Consider the following 22515-nt stretch of genomic DNA (forward strand, 5'->3'; position numbering starts at 1 on the left):
AAGGGTTTGTAAAAGCTTAAACGCAAGGATTTGCAACCTTTCTTCACCATGGATCCCTAAAACTTTTCTATGGGACTGGCAGACCCTTCAGAAATGTCAAGTGTATGCACTGCTCTATATCTTAGATGCTTGTTTTCATAGTCATCTTGGAAGAGAAGTAGTCCACAAACCAATTCCCTGTGGTGCCCTCTACCCCTTTCATGTGCAGGACAAGGTTGAAGATCATGGCTAGAGTAGAAAAAAGTCAGTTCTGTACATTTCTGGGTAAGTTATGTTACTGTCAGTTTGTCATATTAGATTTGACCTTTACTAGATTGTACAAAGCTATTACAAGCAAATTATTGTTTACAGAGAAAAGAATGTATTTCTGAATGATAATCTATATGGACTTCACACTCACTTGAGACTGTAGCTTTTTGAGTGATTGAAATAGAAGTTATTATTGATTTCTATAAAACTAGTGGGAAATTAAGAACGAGGGCTTGTTTTCTTATCATTTCTGTAATGCTGATCTTTAACAGCTCAGAAGGCTCCAGCTGTGTAAAAGCACTCTAGTAGTCAGGGTCAGCTTTTAATGTCTCAATGTGTAAAACAGTAATTACTTTAAATTTCTGACTATGAATTTCACAAGATCTACAACAGCAATAAAGAGCTGGAAATGTTCTGGAAGTTAATGATAGGCCAAGTGAAGTGTAATAATTCTTAAGAAATCTGATGATGTCACCTTCTGCTGCAGTTTCTTCTTCATTATCAGCTCAGCAAGGTTTGAACGAGGCAGTATTTCATGAGGTGTTCCTTAAGAGTTCCCCTGAGCAAATCTAGCAGGAGATGGTGGTGGACACTGAGGCTCAAATTCTGGGAGCCCCACACCAAATCTCTAATGTCTAATATTTTTTTATTAGCTGCCTATAACCAGTAAGAAACATCCAGCACTGAAACATGGATGGCATATCAATTCCAAGTGCTGAATTGGTACACTAGCTGTCTTAGGGCTGGACAGTCACAGGCACTGCCTGAAAAGCAAGGTCCTGATCACGTCAGTTCATCAGCTGTCTTATTGTGTCTTTTGAAAGAGCTAAAGATTTTATGAGCCCTAATTCTGTTGGAGTTCTGGGAGTTGAATTCTGCCATAATTTCCCATGTGCTTAAATACTGTCATACACTGATCAGATGCATTGCTAGTCTGGTATTTTTTAACCCATGGTAAGATATACTATTGCAAATCATATTTTGCTCTCACACTGCTTTTCATTCATAGATCTCAAACTGGCTGCATGGATGTGACAACTCCTTTGTGTGGTACTTATACTTTAAGGCATAGTTTTAAATTATTCTGATCCCTCCAGTGGTAGACTGCGGAACTGTACTGTTCTTTAAGATTCTTTCCAATGAAAGCCAACTCCTCTCACTGACTTCCTAATGATTAGTTTGCTAACTTACTAAATATCTTCCATGTCAACCTACTTTAAACAAAGAACCTTGTGATCCTGAGGTGCTACCTACAAGGGTTTGTAAGAATTTTTTTCTCCATGTTCTCTCCAAAAGTAGCAAAATTCTGGCATGATAGCCTGGTGCTGAGCCCTGCTTATGTCTTTGGTGTTAAGCTGATCAGCAGCTTTGAGAACAGGAGGGAATTTTCCTGCAGGGCAGATGGGAAGGAGTAGTTGTTGGTTGAGGTTTTCCTTATTTGTGATGCTACTGAGAATTTTCATTGCTTTTGAAGTGAACGAGATGGTGGCAATGACTTCTGTCCCTCTCTTGCTGTTTTCTTTTGACATGTTGCAGTTGTGGGTCTGTCTTTGTTAGCCCTTACATTTATGAAGCATTCTCATGCTGCACCTGTATGCTGTACAAAGAGCTCCCAGAACTTCTGAGATCATGAGCATTGCCTGGTCCCAGGAGTATCATACCTCAGAAACCCTTAAAAGGAGGACACCCCCCCCCATTTTGTCTTTGCTTAGTTGTCCTTCTTGCAGGTGATCAGACATGTCTCCTGACATCATGTCATTCTCCAGGACCCCCTCTCTGACTTAGTTTGGCCCTTAATTTAGGTACTGCAAATAGGAGGTCATTGTCCCTAGAACTTCTGTAGTCCATGGAGGGAGATACGCAACAGGAGCTATTGCAGGGATGCCAGGTTGCTTTCTGTAGAGGGTTATTTTCTCTTCTGACCATCCAGGCAGCCCTGTGAGACCTCCTAGGCATCTTGCAGACTCTGAAGTTACTGAGTACAGATACCTCACTCCTTCATCATCTGTTTTGCAGTGTTTAATGACTGATTTTACAGTGCTGTTTTAATGCTGCTGAATTCACATGCAGAACCAGAGAGCAACTGTGATTTAGTAGGTTAATTTTATGACTGGGAAGCAAAAATATTTGTAGTAGCTCAGTCACATTAAGATATACTTTTTAGAATATGAAATAAAAATAGCTGTTTCCAATAGAAACAGTGGACACTAACATAGAAATAATGAATGACACATGCCACAGGAAAGGTATTGTTTTTGGGATGTGTGGATGTACTAGTAGTTCTTCCTGTGTCTCAAGCTGCACTAGCTTGCAGCAGAATTCAATTAGCAGCCTTTTTAAAATGGCGTTTTTTTCTGTTAGTGCATTATCCACTTGTAGTTGTTCAATATTTATAAGTCAAGTGTGTGGTTTGGGGGCTTTTTGTTCATTTTGGGGTGGTTTATTTGGAGTTTTTGTTTATTTGTGTTTGCTTTTTCTAAAATGAAGTTTCTTCTGTAAGTTGGTCCACAGGGGTGGTTCGAACCGTTTCTCAGAATTCACCCAGTGGAAACCAAAAGTTGTTAGTCTCTAGCCATTGTTACATACATAGTCTGCACTTCTGGCTGTCCATATCCTAGCAGCTGATTGTTTCTGTCAAGTTCCATCACCCTGGGCAATGATTGACACATCTGCTGGCAGTTTCAGCAGAGAGGTCAGTGATGGAGCAGGGATGGAGCAGGGGCTGTCCGCAGGGGTGTACCAGTAGGCGAAGTTGAGCTTCACTGCGAAGGCAGCCTGGGGAGTCTACCACGGTGGCAGACTGAGTGCTTCCTCGTTATATGGACAGAGCACTTCAGTCTCCAGTCTTGTCAAGCTGTCACCTTTCATCAGCAATAAATCTGCTTGCTAAATAAATGCAAAAGGTAATACAACATTTTTATTAGTCATGACAAATGCTAGTCTTAGGAGAGTTGAGAAAATAATGACTTGATTTAAATATTTATTAAATCAAGTAATTTTTGAGGCATCTTTAAGACTTGAAGGTATTTTATGATATGATAGAACAATTGCATAATTCATGTTATATATTACATCAGTGTTGCTCAGAAGAAATGAAATGATTCTCACTTTAATGGTTTTAATTTTAAGCTAGCCTGGCATTGCATGTTAACAGCATTTTTGTCCAATTTCTCAGTCTGCTCTCTCTTGTCAATGCCATCTGCTTGCTTGTTTTACCATCTCTTTAACAACCAGGTGATTTTTGCCATCTTCACCCTCCTCCTCAGTATGCCCAGCAGTCCCATTTGGGTTTATGGGGTTAGTGTGCTAAGCAATATTCATATGTTTATGTAAATGTGTTCCCTATTCTAAAGAACCTTTCCCCATTTCTAGTTCAATAGCTTCTAAGCCTTCCAGCACCCTGGCTTACAGCACTGAATTATTTTACTGTAGTCTAATCTGCTTGTTATGCCAGCTGGTTTTGTTGATCTGTAATGTATTCATTTATGCAATAGGTTCTACTCTAGCAAAGCACTTGATTTTAAGTGTGCAGGTAGACTTGGTGAAAAGAATGTGATTAGCTCAAAGCTAAGCACCTGTCTAAATACTTTGCTGGATTGGAGGCTTAGGAAAGAAGGGAAAAGATTGGTCTAATTATATTGAATGTGTTTTAGAGCTGCTTTGTCCTAATAACCTTATCATCAGGCCAACCTCTGGTTATGGATACTCAGCGTAGAAGATGTCTCATGGCTTGCCAGGCTTTTATTTTTACTTCATAGTTTTCTAGATCTCTCTCCTGGCTTTTCTGAACTATAATCTTAAGCATAGTTTGTATAAGAAAATGTATCTCTGCCTCTTAGGAAGTAACTTCAGGGAAACCATGTCTTTAAAATACTGTATGTAGAAGGCAATGAAAAGCTGGTGTCACCAGTTCATTTGATTTTCATGTGTGTAAGGACAACAAAATATTTATACAAGTCCAAACTGCAGTAGCCCACAGAATAAATGTGGCAGTGGGACCAGGTTGATGAAAAAGGAGGAAAAAGATAAAATGAATGACACAAGGGCTAAATTCTGCTCTGCTATTCATTTGGGCTGAGCCAATATTAGAACTACTGGGGAAAAAAAAGGTGGTTGTAAAGCAGTGAAAATGAAATCTGAAGAAAAGATGTACATGCGTTTTTCCAGTTCTAGCTCTTACCTGCCAGTGTTTGTCTTTTTCCATTCCTCAAATCTGTATGCCCTCACTCCCACAGATGCCAAGGGGATTTGCAGGACTTAGTTTAACTCATGTTCACTGTAAAACTGCCCTAAATCCAATGTTATAAGAATTACTGCTACTGCTTTCCCAAGTCAGAATTTAGCTGGACTGGGTTTTTGCTTTTCCCACTGCTGCATGGTCAGGGCATGAGGCATTGTCAAGACCAGAAAGCCACGCACAACCCAAGGTATTTTCAAAGAAAGGGACATTTGTTGAGTAGTCTTTGCACTCCCTTCCTCTTCTGCAGTATTTGGTTTGGATGTGTTGTTTCTGAAACTGTAACAAGCTCCTTGTGGAATTCACACTGTGAAGTTTCCTGTGTGTTATTTTTTCTGAGGCAAGGCTATACTATGGCGTGCTTTACCCCTTGTTCCTACCCACGTGAGCTTTTGGCATCTTTATCAAGAATGGCACTTGAACAAATGCTTAACTTGATTGCGCTGCCTAGACTCAAAGATAGAAATGGGCTTAGGCACTCTTGAAAAAGTATGAGCTGAGGCAGATGTTTAATGCTTTCGAAGATGCAAACCAAGTAAGTGCTTTCCCAGAAAGATTATTCATAATTGTTTTTTACTATATATATATATATCATGGTAGGGAAAGGGAGGAAAAAAGGAGGAAATAGCTGCATAGTTGTACATTTGAACAACTTCTCATGTTTGTGGTCGCTTGCCACCATGGTGTTTTTAGCTGAATGTAGCCTATACGTAGGGCAATACAGAGTCCCAGGTTTTTGTCTCCCTTCTTTTTAATGGGCGTTGGGCAGACAGTAGCAGGTAGTGAGCAGCTCCTGGCTCTGTGCACAGCTCTGTCCTGCCTTGCTGTGAACCTTTGTTCACTTTGCCTATCTTTGTCTCTTTCCTTCTGTGTCTGTTTAAATTGCAAAGGCTAAAAAGGAGGCGACTGGCTCCTGCTCTGTGTTTGTCTCTGCCTGCCAGACCCGAGTGGCAGGTCAAAATGTTTTTGTAATACAAATAATTATTAAGAAATTTCTATTTTGCCACCTAATCATCTGCAACTTGAGACTCTCAATGTATTTGAGACTGACTGACTGCTCCACCATCAGTATGAATAAAGTCTGAGAGGTCTGAGGATGCTTCCACTGTGTTTGACATTGACATCTTCAGTGACAGCTCAGGTGTCAGAGACTTGGGCCCACCTGTGGCCACTCTTGAAAGGGACCTGAAGTGTCTCAAGATAAAAATTCAGATAGAAGCATGCAGTTCCAGGGCAACATTGGAAACTCTGGCTTGATGTCCCTACAGCTTTTGTGCAACATGGGCGGTCTTCCAACTGCTTGCCAGTGCAGGGTTTGCATTGGTTTTGATAGTATATGAGAATGCAAGTTGATTGAGGCATTGGTCTTAACTTGCACATACTGTGAGCTATGTTCTCAGCTGTGAGGCTATATACATAATGCTTTCTGCCTAACATTAGTTTTCTGTTTGTCTTTTGCAGCACTTTTACAGGCAGTCATAGCTGGTGATCTGCTGAAGGTAAGCACAGAGCACTGAGTGTCCGCTTTTTCAGAGTTTTTTGCAGGTCTGATATACTGTAAATTTTATCACACCTCTGCTCAAAACATAAATAGACTGCTGTAGGGACTGCTGGCAAGTGCCATTTTACAGCCTTTCCAGGAAACCCTGAATATTAGGGGAACACATCAGTCAGGTGAGATGTGAAATTTGAGTGAATAGGATCTGGTGTTAGACAGCACCTTTCAGCTCAGGATTCATAGTGCACTGCATAGAGCAATGTGTCAGTTACTAACAGGGAAATTACTATACTGGCAAATGCAACACTGAACAGCAGGGTAGTTCTGACATGGCCTTACACAGTAAAGGATATTTTATGGCAGTGAGGTTGGTGGCCAAGCCCTTAGAGTTGCTAGAGACTTCTTAACTTCTATCTAGGCAACCACCAGACCAGGTAAAACAAACCTCAGCTTATTATTTTATCATCAGATGGATCTCTCAAAACATGTGGTGTCTTGGTATTGTTAGTTATTGGGAGGAAAGGCATGCAAAAATGTTTTGTGCCCAAAGTCTAAAGTTCCATCTCTGACAGTTATTCAGGCTGCATTTTTCAGTAGCCAGGTCAGGATTTGAAAACATGCCCTCGGATTTGGATGAGGACTGTGATTAATGATTGCAATTTTATCTGCAAGAAGTCAGCTTGGAGCCATTTGTAAAAATGACAGTACTGTTAGGCCAACTCTTTGCCTGCAGGTGCCCCTTCTATACCTCCGCCCTTGTGCTTGTGGCTGCAGCATCTAGAGAGCAGTCCTTCAACCAGCAGTCATAGAAATATTGTCCCATTTCCACTTCTTGAAAGCTTTTTGCCTGAGTTTGCTTTGACAGGGAAACTTCTTGACCTTCTTCAGATGTACTGCATCATAAATGATGCCTCACTGTCGCAGCCCTCGACCTCTTTTCTGCACTGATCTGCACTGCAAACTGCTTTCCACTGCCCCCTGCCCCCCGCCCCGCCGAGTTTGCAGCATTTCTGAGACCCGGGCGGTTGCTGTTTTCTGCCTGTTCTTACCCCATATAGTGCTTCCCCCTCTGCCAGCCCCAGGTGGGGTGCAGAGTGAGAAAGGGAGATTTGGGGCAACTGAACCCCACCTCCCTGTGGATTTTTGAGTTGGAGTTTTCTGGTTTAGTCAGAAAGTGTTTGTCTCCTGTGCTGAGAAAAAAAATGGAATTTTCAGTAGAGAAGACAGAATTTTCTGTCAAATACATATATTTTAAAATATCCCAACAGCTTCACCAGAAATGGTTTGCAAGCATTGTTAGCAAGCAATAATTCATCACTAGTAGAGTAGCAATGTCTCATTGTTTAGGAAATAAAAACTGCTCTTCTTAACCCATATAATTGTCAATACTTCTAGTTTCATATATTTTTTCACTGGGGCCTAAAACCTGGCTTTAAAGTAGTATTTTATTCCATTTTTCTACTGATGTCCTATGAAAATTAGTAAATAATTTGCCTACATATTTTTCTTTCCTCCCATCTTATCCTTCTGTGTTGTTGTTGGATTTTTTTTTTTTATATTTTACAGTTCATAGAGTGCTGTAAAAAAGGAGCCAATTTGTTAATCCAAGGACCTGATCACTGCTCCTTGTTGCACCATGCTGCCAAGACTGGGCATAGCGAGATTGTGAAATACATCCTGGAGCATGGTAAGTCACAGTGGGGAAGGCCACAGAGAGCTGTACTTCAGCCAAGTGTCAGTCAGGTAAAAGCTCACTGTGCAGCTGGAAGTGCCTTCACTCCTCTGTGGGCACCCTCAGCAAAATGTCCACCTGCAGCATGTGTGAGCAGAAGGCTAGGAATGTGGTAGCAATGACAGTAATGGCTCCATAGAAACGGAAGTTGTGGAAACAAAAATAAAGATGGCTTTTGAGAAGGATGGGTGTTTTCACAGTGGCATCAGTTGGGGGGCTGTGAAGAAGCAGTGCGATGCTCTAGTTAGAACCTCTGGCATAGGAATCCTCTGAACTAATTTGTTTTTCAATTAGAGCATATGTTGTAGAAAGCATCTAACCTTCATTAAAACATTTACAGCGATGGAGAGCCCATCCAACCATTGGTATTATCTCAGCATTTAATAACACACTGGTTAGGAATCTGTGCATCTATTTCTAGACTGAAATTGCCTAACTTGCCTTCTAACCTTCCAATATTATGTCTCTTTTAGATTCAAGACCACAGGATAACAAAAATTTATGATCTCCATTTTGTATTTATATTTATAGGCTGCGATCTTACCGTTTCCCTTTTTTCCTTTCGACTCTTTTTATCTTTGTCAGTAACAGGATTGCAGGCATGCTTACACAAGCTGTGCAGCAATTTGTGTGTGTACATATGTTTGAGGCAGTCACATTTAGGAGTTTCTGCCTGTTGAACTATTGTAATTTTGTTCACTGGTTGCTGGAGAGTGGTACAGTAATATTGTCACTGCTCTGCATGCAGAGCTAAAGTCCCAGTGATCAGCCTCCTGCACTGTAGGAAATGTTTTCTAGTCCTTTAAACGTTCTTGTAACTCTTCTCTGATCCCTCTTCAAAATATTAATGGCTATTTTGACTTCTGGATGTCAAAATCAGCTATATTATTTCAGCAGTAGTGTTAGCACTAAACACAGAGACTGCCTCTGGCAATTGGAATAAGCATTAGCTAATGCTCAGAAGTTACTGCAGAAATTGTACAGAGGAGAAAAAAGCACAACTCATAGGAAAGGAAAAGGCAATAATCCATCTGTTAACATTTGTGCTAATTGGGGTGGGATTTAGCTCAAGCTTGACTCCTAAATTTAGGTGTTTACATATAGATGTCATGTAATCTATGGGTCTAAGTTCCTGTACTGTCAACAGAGATCCATAACTCAATTCATTTGGTCCTGTATGACAGAGGTACTAGAGGAAACCTGTCCTCTTTCGGTGGCAGATGGAAGTGAGGAGGGCATCTTTAATAGCAGCAGACTTCTACCATGACTAGCTCAAGGGAGACCGTAGTCAAAGTAGACATTGCAGCCCAGCAAGTAATTCAGCTGATAGTTACCTGCACACTTCATTCATTTAGCTAAACATAACTATCTAATGTCATTTGCCCTTGGATATCCAGGACATACAAGGCCCATAGGAGACCCATACTGGACTGGCAGCTGGAGCCCAAGCAAGCATCCCTGTCATTCCAAATGCATCCCAAGGCTTGCCCATAGGCATATCGAATGGCATGCAGTATCTGTGTGTGGGCAACTGAACTGTGCCCCAGATACCTGACTGAGGGGTTCTGAACTGCTACTTTACTCTTCTATGTATAGATACATAATACATAATATTATACACATGGGTAGCTAACTGCAGTTGGCCTTATATCCAAATATTGGCTATTTTTCTTCCCAGTTGTAACAAGGCTTACCAGTGCTAACTCTACCTCCTATTTAACTTCTCTGGATTATCTCTTTAGTCGCATTGCATATATGTGCCTCTGAATTCTGTAGACAGACATAATTTCACTTAATTTTCTTCTGCCTCTGGTCTCTTCTCACAGTGCACACGACCTGTGCCAATTCACTGTCATGGCTGCCTCTCCAGGATTTTTCTTAGGCACGTATACCTTAGCTTACTCATGGTCTGACCCAGTTACCATTTCTTTGGTGAAGGTTTAAAATGGGATCATTTAAGCTGGTAAGGATGTGAGCGGGGAATGCATGGGAATTTTTGAAGTGAATAGAGAAATGTGAGGGATTATGGACTGTTAGACAAAGACAAACCAAAAGGTTGAGCAAATGTCAGCTCAGTTCCTCTCTCCCCACTTTATCCCCAAGGATGGCAGGAAGCTTTTGCAGCTTTCCAGACATATGTCCTCTGGGGTCCTCCAAATGCATTGTTTGTTTAACATTCTCTGGGGATCAGAGAATGCATGGGACAGTGCTCTAATAGGGGCCTTCTCTCTTCTCCCACCAAGCAATTAATGAAGCTCATTTCTACCCTGGGCACTTCTCAGTCACAAATGAGCTCTCTTGCTGAATCATCATCATCATAATGTCCTTGTTCTTCTGTTACGTTCTCTGGCATCTGGCATCTTCTCAACATTAATTAGTGTATAAGACCCAATCCAACGTTACTAATATCTGAGACTTTCCCTGTATCTAGCTTCTCATTTCTGCAGATATCCACCCTTGATGAAGATGGGTCTTACTCCTGTTCTAGAATTACCTCTGCCCAGCCATACTTCTTCTGTAGTTTATCTGCTTCCCATAATGGCTGGAGATAATATTAGTAAGAGTTCCACTGCAAAATACCCTCCAGCACACAGCACAGAAAACCTGTTATTAATCACACAGGGTAAATCTTCTGAATATCTTTAAAAAACAACAACAACAAAACAAGACAAAACCCACCATACCAGGAATTTTAATTGCCTAAACTAGTGGGGTGAATTGAATGTGATACAGGAGTGGAGAATCCCTCCCTGCCCATAGCACTGGGACTATGAAGGAGAGAAAATGGTGTAGTGATGCTGTGACTGTCCTTTGTGGAGATGGCTTTATGCTTTCTGCAAATATGCAGGGGACATTAATGCAAGAGGTTATTCTGTGATCTTTATCAGAATGATTTCAGATAAGGGGAGGAAAATAACCCTTCTTAAATTAGAAAAAGCAGAGATGAGTCACACAAGGAGACTGCTGTGCAGTATTGCCAGATACTTAGCAGTGGACTAGCACAAGCCTGGAATAGCAGCTGAAGCACCAATGTAGTAGGTGTCAGGACGACAGCTGCTTACTGCTGCAGGAACAGTTGTGTTGGCTGCTGTTCCTGCAAAACAGATTCTCTCTATCCCCTGTGCAGGAAGGGAAGACACACAGACCTATCTGTTGTTCAAGACTGCCTGCCTAAATCAGGAGTTTTTGCTTGTAGTAGGAGGGTCACCTTTTAAGATCTGTCTGTAGCTGGGCTAAGGAACACTTAGCTTGAAACTGAGGGCCAAACTCAGTAGGCCTCAGAACCACATCTGTTTAGTGTTTCGATCAGCAACTGTCTCACACCCTAATGCGTACACATTAGAGAAGAGTTAACTGTTTACTTGCTTAACACAAACAGAATTAGAAAAGGTTTAAGAAGCTCTGTTAGAAAAAGGACCTCCTAAATCATCATCTGTATTTGGAGCCAAACTTGGCTTGGAGTCTTTATCTGGTAGTTCTGAACTATTTGTAATTTATAACCATTATACGAGATATTCCAAGGTTTGCCTTCTCCTTGTCTTCTCCTCTTCTCTAGACACTCAAAAGACAAACAAGAATTCTGTAGCTCATCTAGGGTATTTCAATTTTAAACAGAAGAGAGGAAAGAAATTTAGAGTTGCCTTAGGAATTTGTGGTGGGAACTTCTGGTGGAACAGTCAATCAGTACGGCATCCCACCCTGAACATTTCTGTTACCTCAAACCTCAGTGTCCTTGCTTCATTAGATAGCGTCCTCTGGTAAAAAGGCTTTTGTTACTCTTAGCACTGCACAGTCAACAGTGAAGAGCCATCAGTGAGTCTGGATTTGCATCCTGACCAGATTCAGGAGTTCCAAAGAAGGCTTTTGGAAAGAGAATTTTGCTGTGACAGAGATATATGTCAGGGACAAAGTTTGAATAGTCATCAGAAAGCAACACTGAAGAAGAGTGAATTTGCCTGACATTTGCTAGTATGTCTAGATTTGCAGAATGTTTTAGAGTAGTGGACATTTGTGAGGGGCCTGAGCAGAAAATAGCTTAATTTTCCTAGAAGGCACAACGTATAAAATAGTCTATTTTAATGTGCAAGTTTACCAAATTTTAGGTCAACATGGCTGAGAGACAGTTACGATGGAAGGCATACTCCCATAGCTTGACTACCCTCTATGCTACAATGGAAATTCTGAGCTAAAAGACACTAGCAGTAAAAAACAGACCCTGTTAGTCTTCACATAGGGTGAAAATGAGGAGTGGGGAATTGGGGGAAGGCTTGAAATAGTTCTGACTTTGCAGATTACTATTATTTTAAAAAGATTCCCTCTTTGAAGGTAAGGAACCAAATCTAGTTTTGCCCCTCAGATAACAACCTGAATCAAGTTATTAAACAAAGAGGGTTTTGACAGATAAACACCCAGAAATGTTGATAATGTCAGACATTACTGCTTAAAGCAAATACCCTTCTTCCTCAGTTTTGTGAAGGACTGACAGGACAAGGGACTGTCAGGGGTTAATAACATTGGGTCTCCTGTGGGTAGCTGTAACCACATCCATTGTAGAGGGCAGGGTGTGCTGCAGCCCAGAGGCCTTTCAGACTGCATGGTGCTGTATATTTTGGAAATGCCTCTGAAATATGGTCATTTAGTCTCTCTTTTATGTTGTAGTGAGCTCAGCTAAAGGGCAGCTGCTTTTGAGCATCTCCTTCCCTTCCCTCCTCCCATTCCCAGCTCAGGCTGCTTTGCCTCCTGAGAAACTGGAGAGGGGCTTTGGTGGAGTGAAAGGGGGCAGAAGGAGAGAAGGAAAAAAGTTAATAATTCTACACAGACAGTCTATCGGAGATGTTAAGGAAAGAGAGTGATCTCAGCTGGGCTTCCCCTCGGTGCGTCATGCTTTTCAGTTCCTTTCATGCGAACTTCTCTCCCCCCCACCTCCGTCCCCATCCTGCCATTCTTTAGCCCCCAAGTCGCTCACTCTCTTTCTCTCTCTCTTCTTTCTTTTCCTCCCTCCACCTCTCCACACTTTTCTATCTTTTGTTTTTATTTCCCCCCCTGCTGTTTTCCTTGATAGAAATCTCACTCATGCATTTCCCTTCCGGATTTCTATTGGGTTATTTTGTCCTCTCTCTCTCTGCGCCTTGGTCCCCTTTTCTTTCTCTGCCTCTTGTCCCGGAGTAAAACAGCCGCCTCCCTGCTGGGTCAGGATGACAGTGCCGTTAGCTTTCCCAGTGCCAGCCCTTCCCACATCTGTGCAGCTTTTGTCCTGGGGCAGAGGGGGATTTGGAATGGTCGGTTGGCAGCGCCAGGGAGACTGATGTAAAAATGAGGTCCAAAAAAGAGGGGAGAGGGAATTAGGAGGAGGGCGTGAGATGGTTTAAGAGAAGCACAAGTGAAAATAAAATAAAGAAGTAAAGAGCACAGCTCAGGCTGTGTGTGAGTTGGGACATTCTAGCTTCAGAGATAGGCCAGAAAGAATGAAATGAATGAATCCTGGTACCACATTGTGCTGCTGATCAATGAACCCCAATATCTGTCCTTTATGACTGGGATGGAGTTGGGGCACTCCCATGAACTGCTTTATTTGGGACAGTATCCAGGAGAGCACTCTTTGAACACAGGTGGGATGTACCTGGAACCTCCTCAGGTTTGTATGTGCAGGATGCCCGCCCAGTCCTCAGCACTCAGCTCCCCTGACCTAGCCTTGCTATTTCTTCCTGCTCCAGACCACTTTTCCTTCACTCTTGGCTTCTTATCTCTCCAGACCCACTCTGCTCCGGCTTCTCCTCCCTCTCAGGTCATATTCTTCTAACTTTTCTCTATCCTTCCTTCTAATGTGTTAATACCTTTTTCTGTTTACCAGGGCAAGTACCTCTATGCCCAGTGCAGCCAGACCAGTCACCCTTTGCATCACAACCTTTCTTGTCCCGTCCATGAACAGAAATAATAGTTTACTTGGCAGTGTCTTTTCTAACACACTGCAGGCCATTCCTGGTTACCTGTCACTGGGATGTGGCATTGCAGCAAACCATGGGGATTTACCTCTATCTTTGAGAAAACAAAATTTTTTTTTTTTTTTAAAGTTTCTCAGGCATTATCTTTCTTTCCTTTCAACAAGGGGCCCTGCTTAGCCCCCTGTATCCTTCTTCATGCTTATGGGAGCTCAGGGGTCATGAGTGATTCTTCTTTTTGATGGGGAGGAGTGAACACATAACTGCCAAGTGTGGAGGTGAGGATGTGTGGTGGTAGGGTCAGGGTGCTGTACATTAAAAATTGCAGTGGCTAATGAGTTTGGAGAACTACCACAATAGGTATGCAATGTCCTGTGCGTTGGGGACTAAGCATGCTACTTTTTTGACCACCCCTTTCTCATGATGACAGAAGATGAAGCTCCAGGAGCTGAGGCAGCCAGCTGCCCCCAATGATACTGCATGTGTATGTTATAAAAGCAGTGAGGGAGAGAGAGGTTGCTCGCTCTGATCCATTTTGACACACACTCAGAGTGAAAGGAGTGTAGAGAAGTTGTGTGTAGGCCTTTGTAAGCAAGTAGTGTGAAATTCCTCAGTTTCAGGTGAGATTTGCTGTAAGCTCTTGAGGACTCTTGAATTTCAAAGTCAAACTGTGCTGAAGAGAAATATTCATGCACAGGAAGAAAAATTCCTATAAAGTTTCACTGTTCCCCTTGCTAACTGCCCCATACCATCTGGCACTATACTCCAGAGCAGTGGAGAGAAGAATAATAAGACAGACTGCAGTGGGAAAAGTTTTTCTCATTTCAAAGGCTATCCAGATCCTAGTCTTTCCATATCACTGTAATTCAGTGATGGAATTTGCTGCTATAAACATCTGCCTGTAGTGAATATCAAGGACAGAAGAACATTAGCATAAATGCATTATTTTGTCCCACTTAACAAAAATCTTTTCTGTTTTTCTTAATCTTACTTTCCTGATCATTGCTAACCAGTAGAGTACAGGATTTGCATATCAATATAAAGACTGCTGGGAATATTCCACCCTGATCTACATTCTGTATAACACTATTAAATGGAGTAGCACAGGGATGTCATTCAGGACAGAATTTGGCTAATTTCAACTTCCTAATGACATTTTCCCTCTAGTACTAACAATAGATTTTAACTTGCAATATATCAGAGTTTCCAGTATATTGTCATTTTCAATGCACTGTACTTATGTGAACCACTTAATTGAGCAAGGTGAAGACTGAGAAAATAAACTCCATGAATATTCATTCCCAGTATAATTTAGAGGCTGCCACTCGCTGACATGCCAGCAGTGACTGTACGTTCAGAATTTTGCTAGTGCAAGGGCTCGCACAAGCAAATATTACCTTAAAGTTTGACATACTTGTGCAAATGGAACGTTTGGTTGGCTTCTTTTACATATTTGCACCAGGATCCTTCTCCTGGTAGTCATACTCTTCTAGTCATGTAGGTAAATGCTATATGACATACCTGATTGTCTTTTGCAGGTCCATCTGAATTACTGGACATGACAGACAGTGAAACGTAAGTACAACCTATCCTGCCCTGCAACTTATGTGCATTAGCCTAGCAGACTTCTCTTGTTTTTCAAGTGCAAACTTTCAAATAAAAAAGCTTGTAAAATGGCACAGCTCTTCAAAAAACAAACAACAAAACAAAATTTCCCCTAAACGCAAACAACAACCACCTCATATGTGTCTTTCTGGCCTAAAACAAATGTTCCTTGAATTCTGTAAAGGGCTTCCTCTCTATTGCTTCCCATGCCTCCTTAATCTTTCTAGAGGAATACAAGGCTTGCATTGTGTTTTGACGTTTCTGGCATCCAGTTACTGAGGGAGCAACCTGAAGAGTAAATTCCAGAAATCTGGAAATTACTTTTCTTGCTCTATACCTTTTCTTCCTTCCCTTCTTGATTCATCCAGGGTGCTCTGCATTAGCTGTCCCAGGTGGCCACAACCTGTGCAGTTGAAGATTTCTGTCAAATAGTTAGAACCTCAACCACTACCGTTGTTATAAAAAAACCAAAAACCAAAACAGAACACTTTACTTTCCAATTCCAATTGCTCTATGTCTTGTTGTATAATCAAGGTGTCACAAAGAGTATGTAAGGGAAGCATCAATAATCCTGGAAATTATATGGAATATATGGGAAGCAAAAGTCGCCCTTCTCATAGGTGTTATACCTACCATTCCTCATCCCACAGTGTCCTCCTCTGCTAACAGAGAACACCAGAAAGGTTCTGCACAAGGTGCATGTGTGCAGTCCAGGGGTGATGGAGTTGCATGGACTGCCTGTTTCTCTTCATCCAGTAACATAGCACAGTCACTGAAATAAAGTGCAAGTGAACATGGCTATGAGGGCTTTCCTTTACAAAGGTCCCTCTACCACTAACTCTTGAAAAGGGAAGGTTCAAGCCGTAACTGGCAGCATGAATTTGTCTTTTGATCCTCAGGGGGAAATCAGATCGTATCCCATTCTGAATCTAGTTCTCATGCAGCAGAGGCAGATTCATTACAAGGTTGCCTATTAATATTTCAACATGCCCTGTCGTGGACTGAGGCTGAAATTCCTTTATGCACTCTCACTTTCTGGGTAGGTAGGTGCAAGATTTGTCCTACTACACGTATTTCTTGTCATTTGTTATTTTGGAGGTTATGTAATGGCCCTATTTGTTGGACAGTAGTAAGGACACCTTTTCAACCCACTCAAAGCGTTACTTTCCTCCCCTTCCCAGGCAAATCTAGATAGATTTCTTTAACCTTTATACTAGTCAGTCTCAGAATCCCGTTACATGTAGTGCCAGTCTGAGTGAGGAGCTTTGCAATAAATCTGCTCCCACTACACAGCCTTCTCTTTAGAAAAGCATGTGTTCAAGCTTCCCCAATAGCTCACTAGTCCAGCAGTGGAAAACACAGCTCTTGCTCTCATACATCCAAGAGAGCAGGGTATCAGAACCAGGGCAGCAAGTGCACCAGTCATGGCTTTGAAAAGCAGGATTTTTCTAGGATGCGTCCAAGAGTGAGGCTGAGGAAAGAAATTGCAGGAAGAAATAAACACTGTTGCTATTTTACTGGCTGTGAAATAAGAAGGTGGCTAGTTTGCCTTTGCAGCAGTTAGCAGAACTGGTGGTTGGACAGGAATGTGACATTCAATCCTTTGAATACATAAAACCTCTTCATGTTTCTTTTCCACCCCTCAGAAGTTCTTCGTCTGCTATTTGTGCACTGCAGGCTTTCCTGCTGTGTCAGAGGATGTAGATGCTAAGGGAGAAAGTGTACAAGTCTGCCTCTACCAGCAAGAGGGGAACCTCATAGAAATATGGCATTCTTCTCTGTCTGTCCTCTGCACCTCATACTTCGTAAATGCATATTGGTGTGATGTGTCTCACTGCTGGTTTCTCTACTTTGGTCTAGGGGTGAGACAGCATTACATAAGGCAGCCTGCCAGCGCCATCGTGCCGTCTGCCAGCTCCTGGTGGATGCGGGAGCCTCTCTGAGAAAGACGGACTCCAAGGTAACCCAGCCCCATCAACCAGTTATAAAATACTGCAGCCAAGCGAGACCGATCAGCATCCGTCCCTGCTGTTTGCATGATTGAGGCTTCCTCGTGTGTGCCAAGAGCAGCTCTTTTTAAACAAGCTATTTTTATTTAGAAATCTGTATTGATTTAAACAAGTACAAGAGACTTCAGTTCAGACCCCAACGTAGGTCATCTTCACCATAGCGAGAGCCTGGCCTCAAACTATTTGGTGTGTTAGGTGTGAATGAGGCATCTCCATGGCACAGCAGCAGCCGCTTCCTGTGCGGTCAGAAGAGAGGCCTGTGGGCAAGGACCACCTGGGGGAGCCTTGGTTTGTGATTGCATAGTGTCTGTGAGGCTTGATTATTGTGGCTGACTTGCTTTGTGAGGATGGCTAACCATTTTCTTTTGCCCTTGCTTGCCCTTATGCTCACTGATGTGACACTAACCACAACCCTCTCTTGGTGTACACTTGGCTGAGAAAATAGTCTGGGCAAGATTAAAACCCTAGGAATATTCTGTCAATTCAACAATCACTTAGGAACATGGTTCAGAAGCTGTCCCTCTGGCATTTGTGAACATAAGCATCCTGTGGTCAGCAGCTGAGAGGTGGTTGGATCTCTGGGTTCTAGAGTCAGAAGCACTTTTGCCACAGCAAGACAATTACAAACAGTTCCTACTATGTTATGCTGTATGAGGTAGCCTATAAGGGGGAGAGAGAGATCATCTCTTTTCAGATGAGAGTACTGAACATTACAAAAGATATAATTTCTGCAAATCCAGACAAGTGGCTTCTGACTTGTTAATCTTCATCTGTCCAGAAATCCAAGGACCAAGAATGTTTTTGTGGAGATACTTTAATGTGTTTACAATATTTTTTCATAGTTTAGGATCAAGACTTGTGGCTCAATTTAACATAAATTAACATAAGGTAGCTCAGATAATGGAGTAGCAAATTGGTGCACTGAAAAGTGATTTGTACTTGAGATAGAATGAGACACATTGAACTCATTTCAAATGTTGGGCATCTCTCTCTGCACATCCTTAGCAAAGTATGTAGTCTGTGAAGTGCCCTTTGTAAGTGTTAGCTACAGTACTTTGCATCATATTCATTCACATAGTAGCCCTAGAATGAAAAATCAGTTCCTTCCAGCATGTGAGCCCTTCTGTGTGATGTATTAAATAGCATGTCCTTGCAGAACTGCATGATTTGCCTGAAACCGCACAAGGACTTTGAAAACCTTCAGAATCTCATGACTCTGATAGAAAAACTTGACTTAACATTGTACAACAAATAAGTAAATTCTCCAAATTTGCTTCTGTCATCTCTGTAGTAATTTCTCCGGGTTGTGCTTTCATCTGTTCTTCTGAATATGTTAGCACAAGACTTTCTCTTCCTGTTTCTTTATTATAGGGTAAGACTCCTCGTGACAGGGCTCAGCAAGCTGGTGACCCAGATTTGGCCTCCTACTTGGAGAGTCGACAAAACTACCAAATGGTTTCCCACGAGGATCTGGAGACAGCAGTCTGATGTCTGAAAACGTCAAAGAGGATCCTTGGAAATCACAAGGCTGTACCTGAGGCACTCGGGCATCGTGTGAGGAAGAAGCTGATGGAATCAACGTGTCTCTCACTCTCATGGAAAATACCTGAGGACATGCCACCAGTTTCTAAGGGCTACTGAGTCTTGCCACGGAACGTTTAGGTTCCATAAGTTAGCCCATGATGGATGAGGCGGGACACTCAAAGGTCTGTGGAATCCATGGGCCACGGAAATTTACCTTTATTGCTTCCAGCAAGTAGCATGAACTTCTCCCATGTTCATCTGTACAATTTATTTTAAAAAAAAAAAAAAAAAAAAGGAAAGAGAAAAGAGGGTGAGGGGGAACCAAACTAACTGGGACATTAAAATACCCAACCAGGTCCTCCTCCATCCCTACAGTTTCCTGCATTCCTTTTATTCTCCCATTCCCCTCACTTCTCATCAGTTAAATAGTACCTGTTATCTCTGTGTTAAGTCTTCACAAATGGTCAGGCAGTAGCAAAAAATTTGAGGAGCTCTGGATGCCCTTAGGAAAATCCCAAAATTTTTACTGGCTGCATTTCCTCCCTTGCTGTCCTCTCGGAAGCTGCGTCCTCTGTGCTCAGTCACCGTGGAGTTTTCTCACTTTTGGAGAGGACACTGCCTATTGCCTTGTTTCTCAAGGTGTGAGGCACAGTTAAATTTACAGCAGTAACAAAACCTAACTTCTCCTCATTGTTGCTGAGTATATGGTTATGGTGTCCTCATGAGACAGTCATTTGTACAGAAAGGAGTTATATGGGGTACACCATACTGTTGCATGGCAGAGCAGAAAGTTACCAGTAAGGTTTCTCACACCACCATCGTGTGTATAATGACTGACCCGATTTTGCCTAGGTTTCAGGCCTGCCTAAAAGTTGATAGCTTTTTTTCACTTTTGAAAAGATGGGTTTTACACTGGGGAGAGATCTGTGCAATACAGAGGGGGTTCTGATGGACTGACTTATGCACCCAGTCTCCTTTGTGTTACAGCCAGAGGTAAGAAGAAGATCTAGAACATCAGTGGTCAGGCTTGCTGCCGTCAACACACAAACAAGCACTGACCTTGTCGCATTGGTAATAGAAAAACCTCCTTTGGCTGGACCTGTAAACTATCCGATTCCCCAAGGGAACAAAGTTTGGGAGAGGCTACCCCACTGGAGAAGGACAAGCAGCAGCTCTTTGCCTCGTTACCCACTATAGGCTTGGAAACGTAAAGTTGCTTAGCCACTGTAAAGGCCAGCCATGTCTTCTGTACTCATCTGTTCTCTGGCTTACCTCAAAGATTATAACCACAGAAGAAGAGAAAGTAAACACAGATACACACAGGCATACACAAAATGTTCACCTTCAGGTTTTCAATCACTACAGACAACTCAGCTGTCAGAAATAGAAGAGCTTCCACTTCCAATTTGTCTGACCAGTTCCCATGAAGACACTCCCAGCCCACTTTTGGCATAATTCCTAAATAGATTTTTGAATTTTGCTTTGTTGTTTGTTTTGAAAGATCCACTGGTGTTTGTTTTCATGCGCCTTGCTAGGTGTAAGTCTCTGGTAGATGGTGATCATCGGGATTACATGCAGTTTGGAAACCATGAAAATAACTCAGGTCATTATTCAGATAAGTTTTTCTTCCTTGGTAGACGTTGTGGAAATGAAATGAATGCGATCCTATTTTTTTTTTTAAAAAAAACCCAAGAATAATTGTGGCAGAGAGGGAAGAGCTGAAAAATATACTTTTTTTTTTCTGTTTTCAAAAGTTCATTTGATATGAGCAAAATATTTCTTTAGTATTTCTTCCTCTGGAAGGAAACTATCTATATTTGTAATCTATAGATCAATGGCGACATGAAATGTATTTTGTCTTATTTTCTGTCTTTATCTTTCTTGTTTAAAAAATAAAATATGGAAGCCAAATTCCTTCCCTTGATAATCATACAGGGGCTTGTGGCGAAGGTCAGTATGTGTATATATTAGAACTGAATTTGGCAACTGTTAAAATAAAAAAGTCAGAGTATAACTTTTGTGTATGTGAAATTTCCACAAGAAAGATCCTCATGCTGTGGTTTCATGGTAGGCCTTGCATTATCTTCCAGCTGTGAGGAAAGACTTTACTATAATATTTCTATATATTTGACAAAAATAAGAATTATATTAATATTGGTTTTATCTTTTTGTTTTGTTTTACTGATGTGAAAACCAGAAGAAGCTTCCATGACACCAGAGGCTTGGTTCTGTCCTGTGCTGAGGCCAGACCGGTGCCTGAGCAGAGGACGGCCAGTGAAGCTCGTTTCAGCTCCCTGGTCCTTTACTCCCATGAAGAGTTGGATCAGTAAAGGCTTGATCTAACCACAGGTAGTTTCTGGAGGCCACGTGTGCATTGGGATAAGGGAGCTGGGTCTGGTCACTCTCTGTCCCCGGTGGTCCTCCCCTCAGTGAGACATCCCTCATGCCCCAGGTGTGGCTGCAACAGGGGCTGGCTCTGGAGCGGCTTAGCAGGATGGTAAGATTTTTCTGAACTCCATTGTGCCATTTGGATGGCTCAAAGGAGTTAGAGCACATGAGAGAGTCTGGCTTGCTGTTTTCCCTGGCAGCTGGAGTAAGATGCTATGATCAGAGTGAGCCTGTTGTGCCTCTGGAAAGCTGCCCACACTGTGTGCTCAATAGGAAGCAGTTACTGTGTGATGAAAATAAACCCCAGCACTAGAGGTAGAACAGGAGCTGGCTGTATGTAGTGCCTTTAATATTCAAGGTGTCCCAAAGCACTGCACACATAATGCATTAGATACTGGTGATGTATTGTATTTGTAGATAACAGAACATGTATGTTGTTTTCTGCAATGGCACACATATGGCCAGGGATATCAAAAGCTGGTTCACTGAAGGAAGGAGTTTGGGGCCAGGATGCTGCAGGATTATTCCTTACCCCTTTTCAAGTGCGATGGGATTCTCGATTTTGGACAGCCACCAGAAGCAGGCAGACTGTGCAGCAGTTAAAGGTGACACGTACGTATTCTCTCTCTTGAGCACCTGGGGTCTAGCTTAGTACAATATGATTGTGCCTGCACTGTGCAGGGCCAAAATTTCAGCATGCAGCTGGGAACCCACTTAAATTACATGTAAAACATTTTGATTTACTAAAAGTGTCTGTTCAGTGGCTGTGTCTATGTGTGTATATTACTATACATATGTATATCTATAAATATTAGTATGCGTATATATAGATGCACACACATATGCATACACACTTAGAATTGTGCCATTTGAATGACAAAGTACCTAGGGGTGCTCAGCTACTGAGGTTTCTGGACTGACAAAATGTCATTTTCCATTTTAATTTGTTATTAAAGGGGACCCTTTTCAGTAGAACTGAGGAGCTCCTGAATTGTTCCATTGTACTGGTTTTACTATCTCATTTTGGAGTTAAATGGAGGGAAAGAAAATATTTATAACGTTGATAAAATAAACTTACTTTTGTTATTTAATAGTATCAGTTACTCTTATTATTTCATGTTTCAATGCTAGAGGTATCTTTCTGTGTTATCCAAGACGTGATGATATCATATATTTCTCACTAATTATAGTATCCCTCAATATTGTGATGCGTGAGTGACTCATGTAAGACAGGAGCTCAAGGCAAATTTTGCCCATTACAAAACAAGCCTCAGACTCCAGTGCCTCTTTCACCATTTCATGTGATGGCTTGTCTGTGTTTTAGCACTTCTAAG

The 22515-nt window shown here is 41.9% G+C and overlaps 1 protein-coding gene across 4 annotated transcripts in view; it reads left to right on the forward strand.

Annotated features, from left to right (window-relative positions):
* Positions 1-22272, forward strand: part of DGKI (diacylglycerol kinase iota) — a 221713-nt gene extending 199441 nt beyond the window's left edge. For all 4 annotated transcript variants that reach the window (XM_074826020.1, XM_074826017.1, XM_074826018.1 and 1 more), the window contains 5 exons: positions 5948-5985; positions 7551-7671; positions 15194-15230; positions 17121-17220; positions 18641-22272. In XM_074826020.1, the coding sequence (XP_074682121.1) occupies positions 5948-5985; positions 7551-7671; positions 15194-15230; positions 17121-17220; positions 18641-18757 (413 nt within the window). In that variant the 3' untranslated portion in view covers positions 18758-22272. The remainder of the gene's footprint in view (positions 1-5947; positions 5986-7550; positions 7672-15193; positions 15231-17120; positions 17221-18640) is intronic.
* The last annotated feature ends 243 nt before the right edge of the window (positions 22273-22515 follow it).

The sequence above is a fragment of the Strix aluco genome, chromosome 5 (assembly GCF_031877795.1).
Source record: "Strix aluco isolate bStrAlu1 chromosome 5, bStrAlu1.hap1, whole genome shotgun sequence".
NCBI lineage: Eukaryota > Metazoa > Chordata > Aves > Strigiformes > Strigidae > Strix > Strix aluco.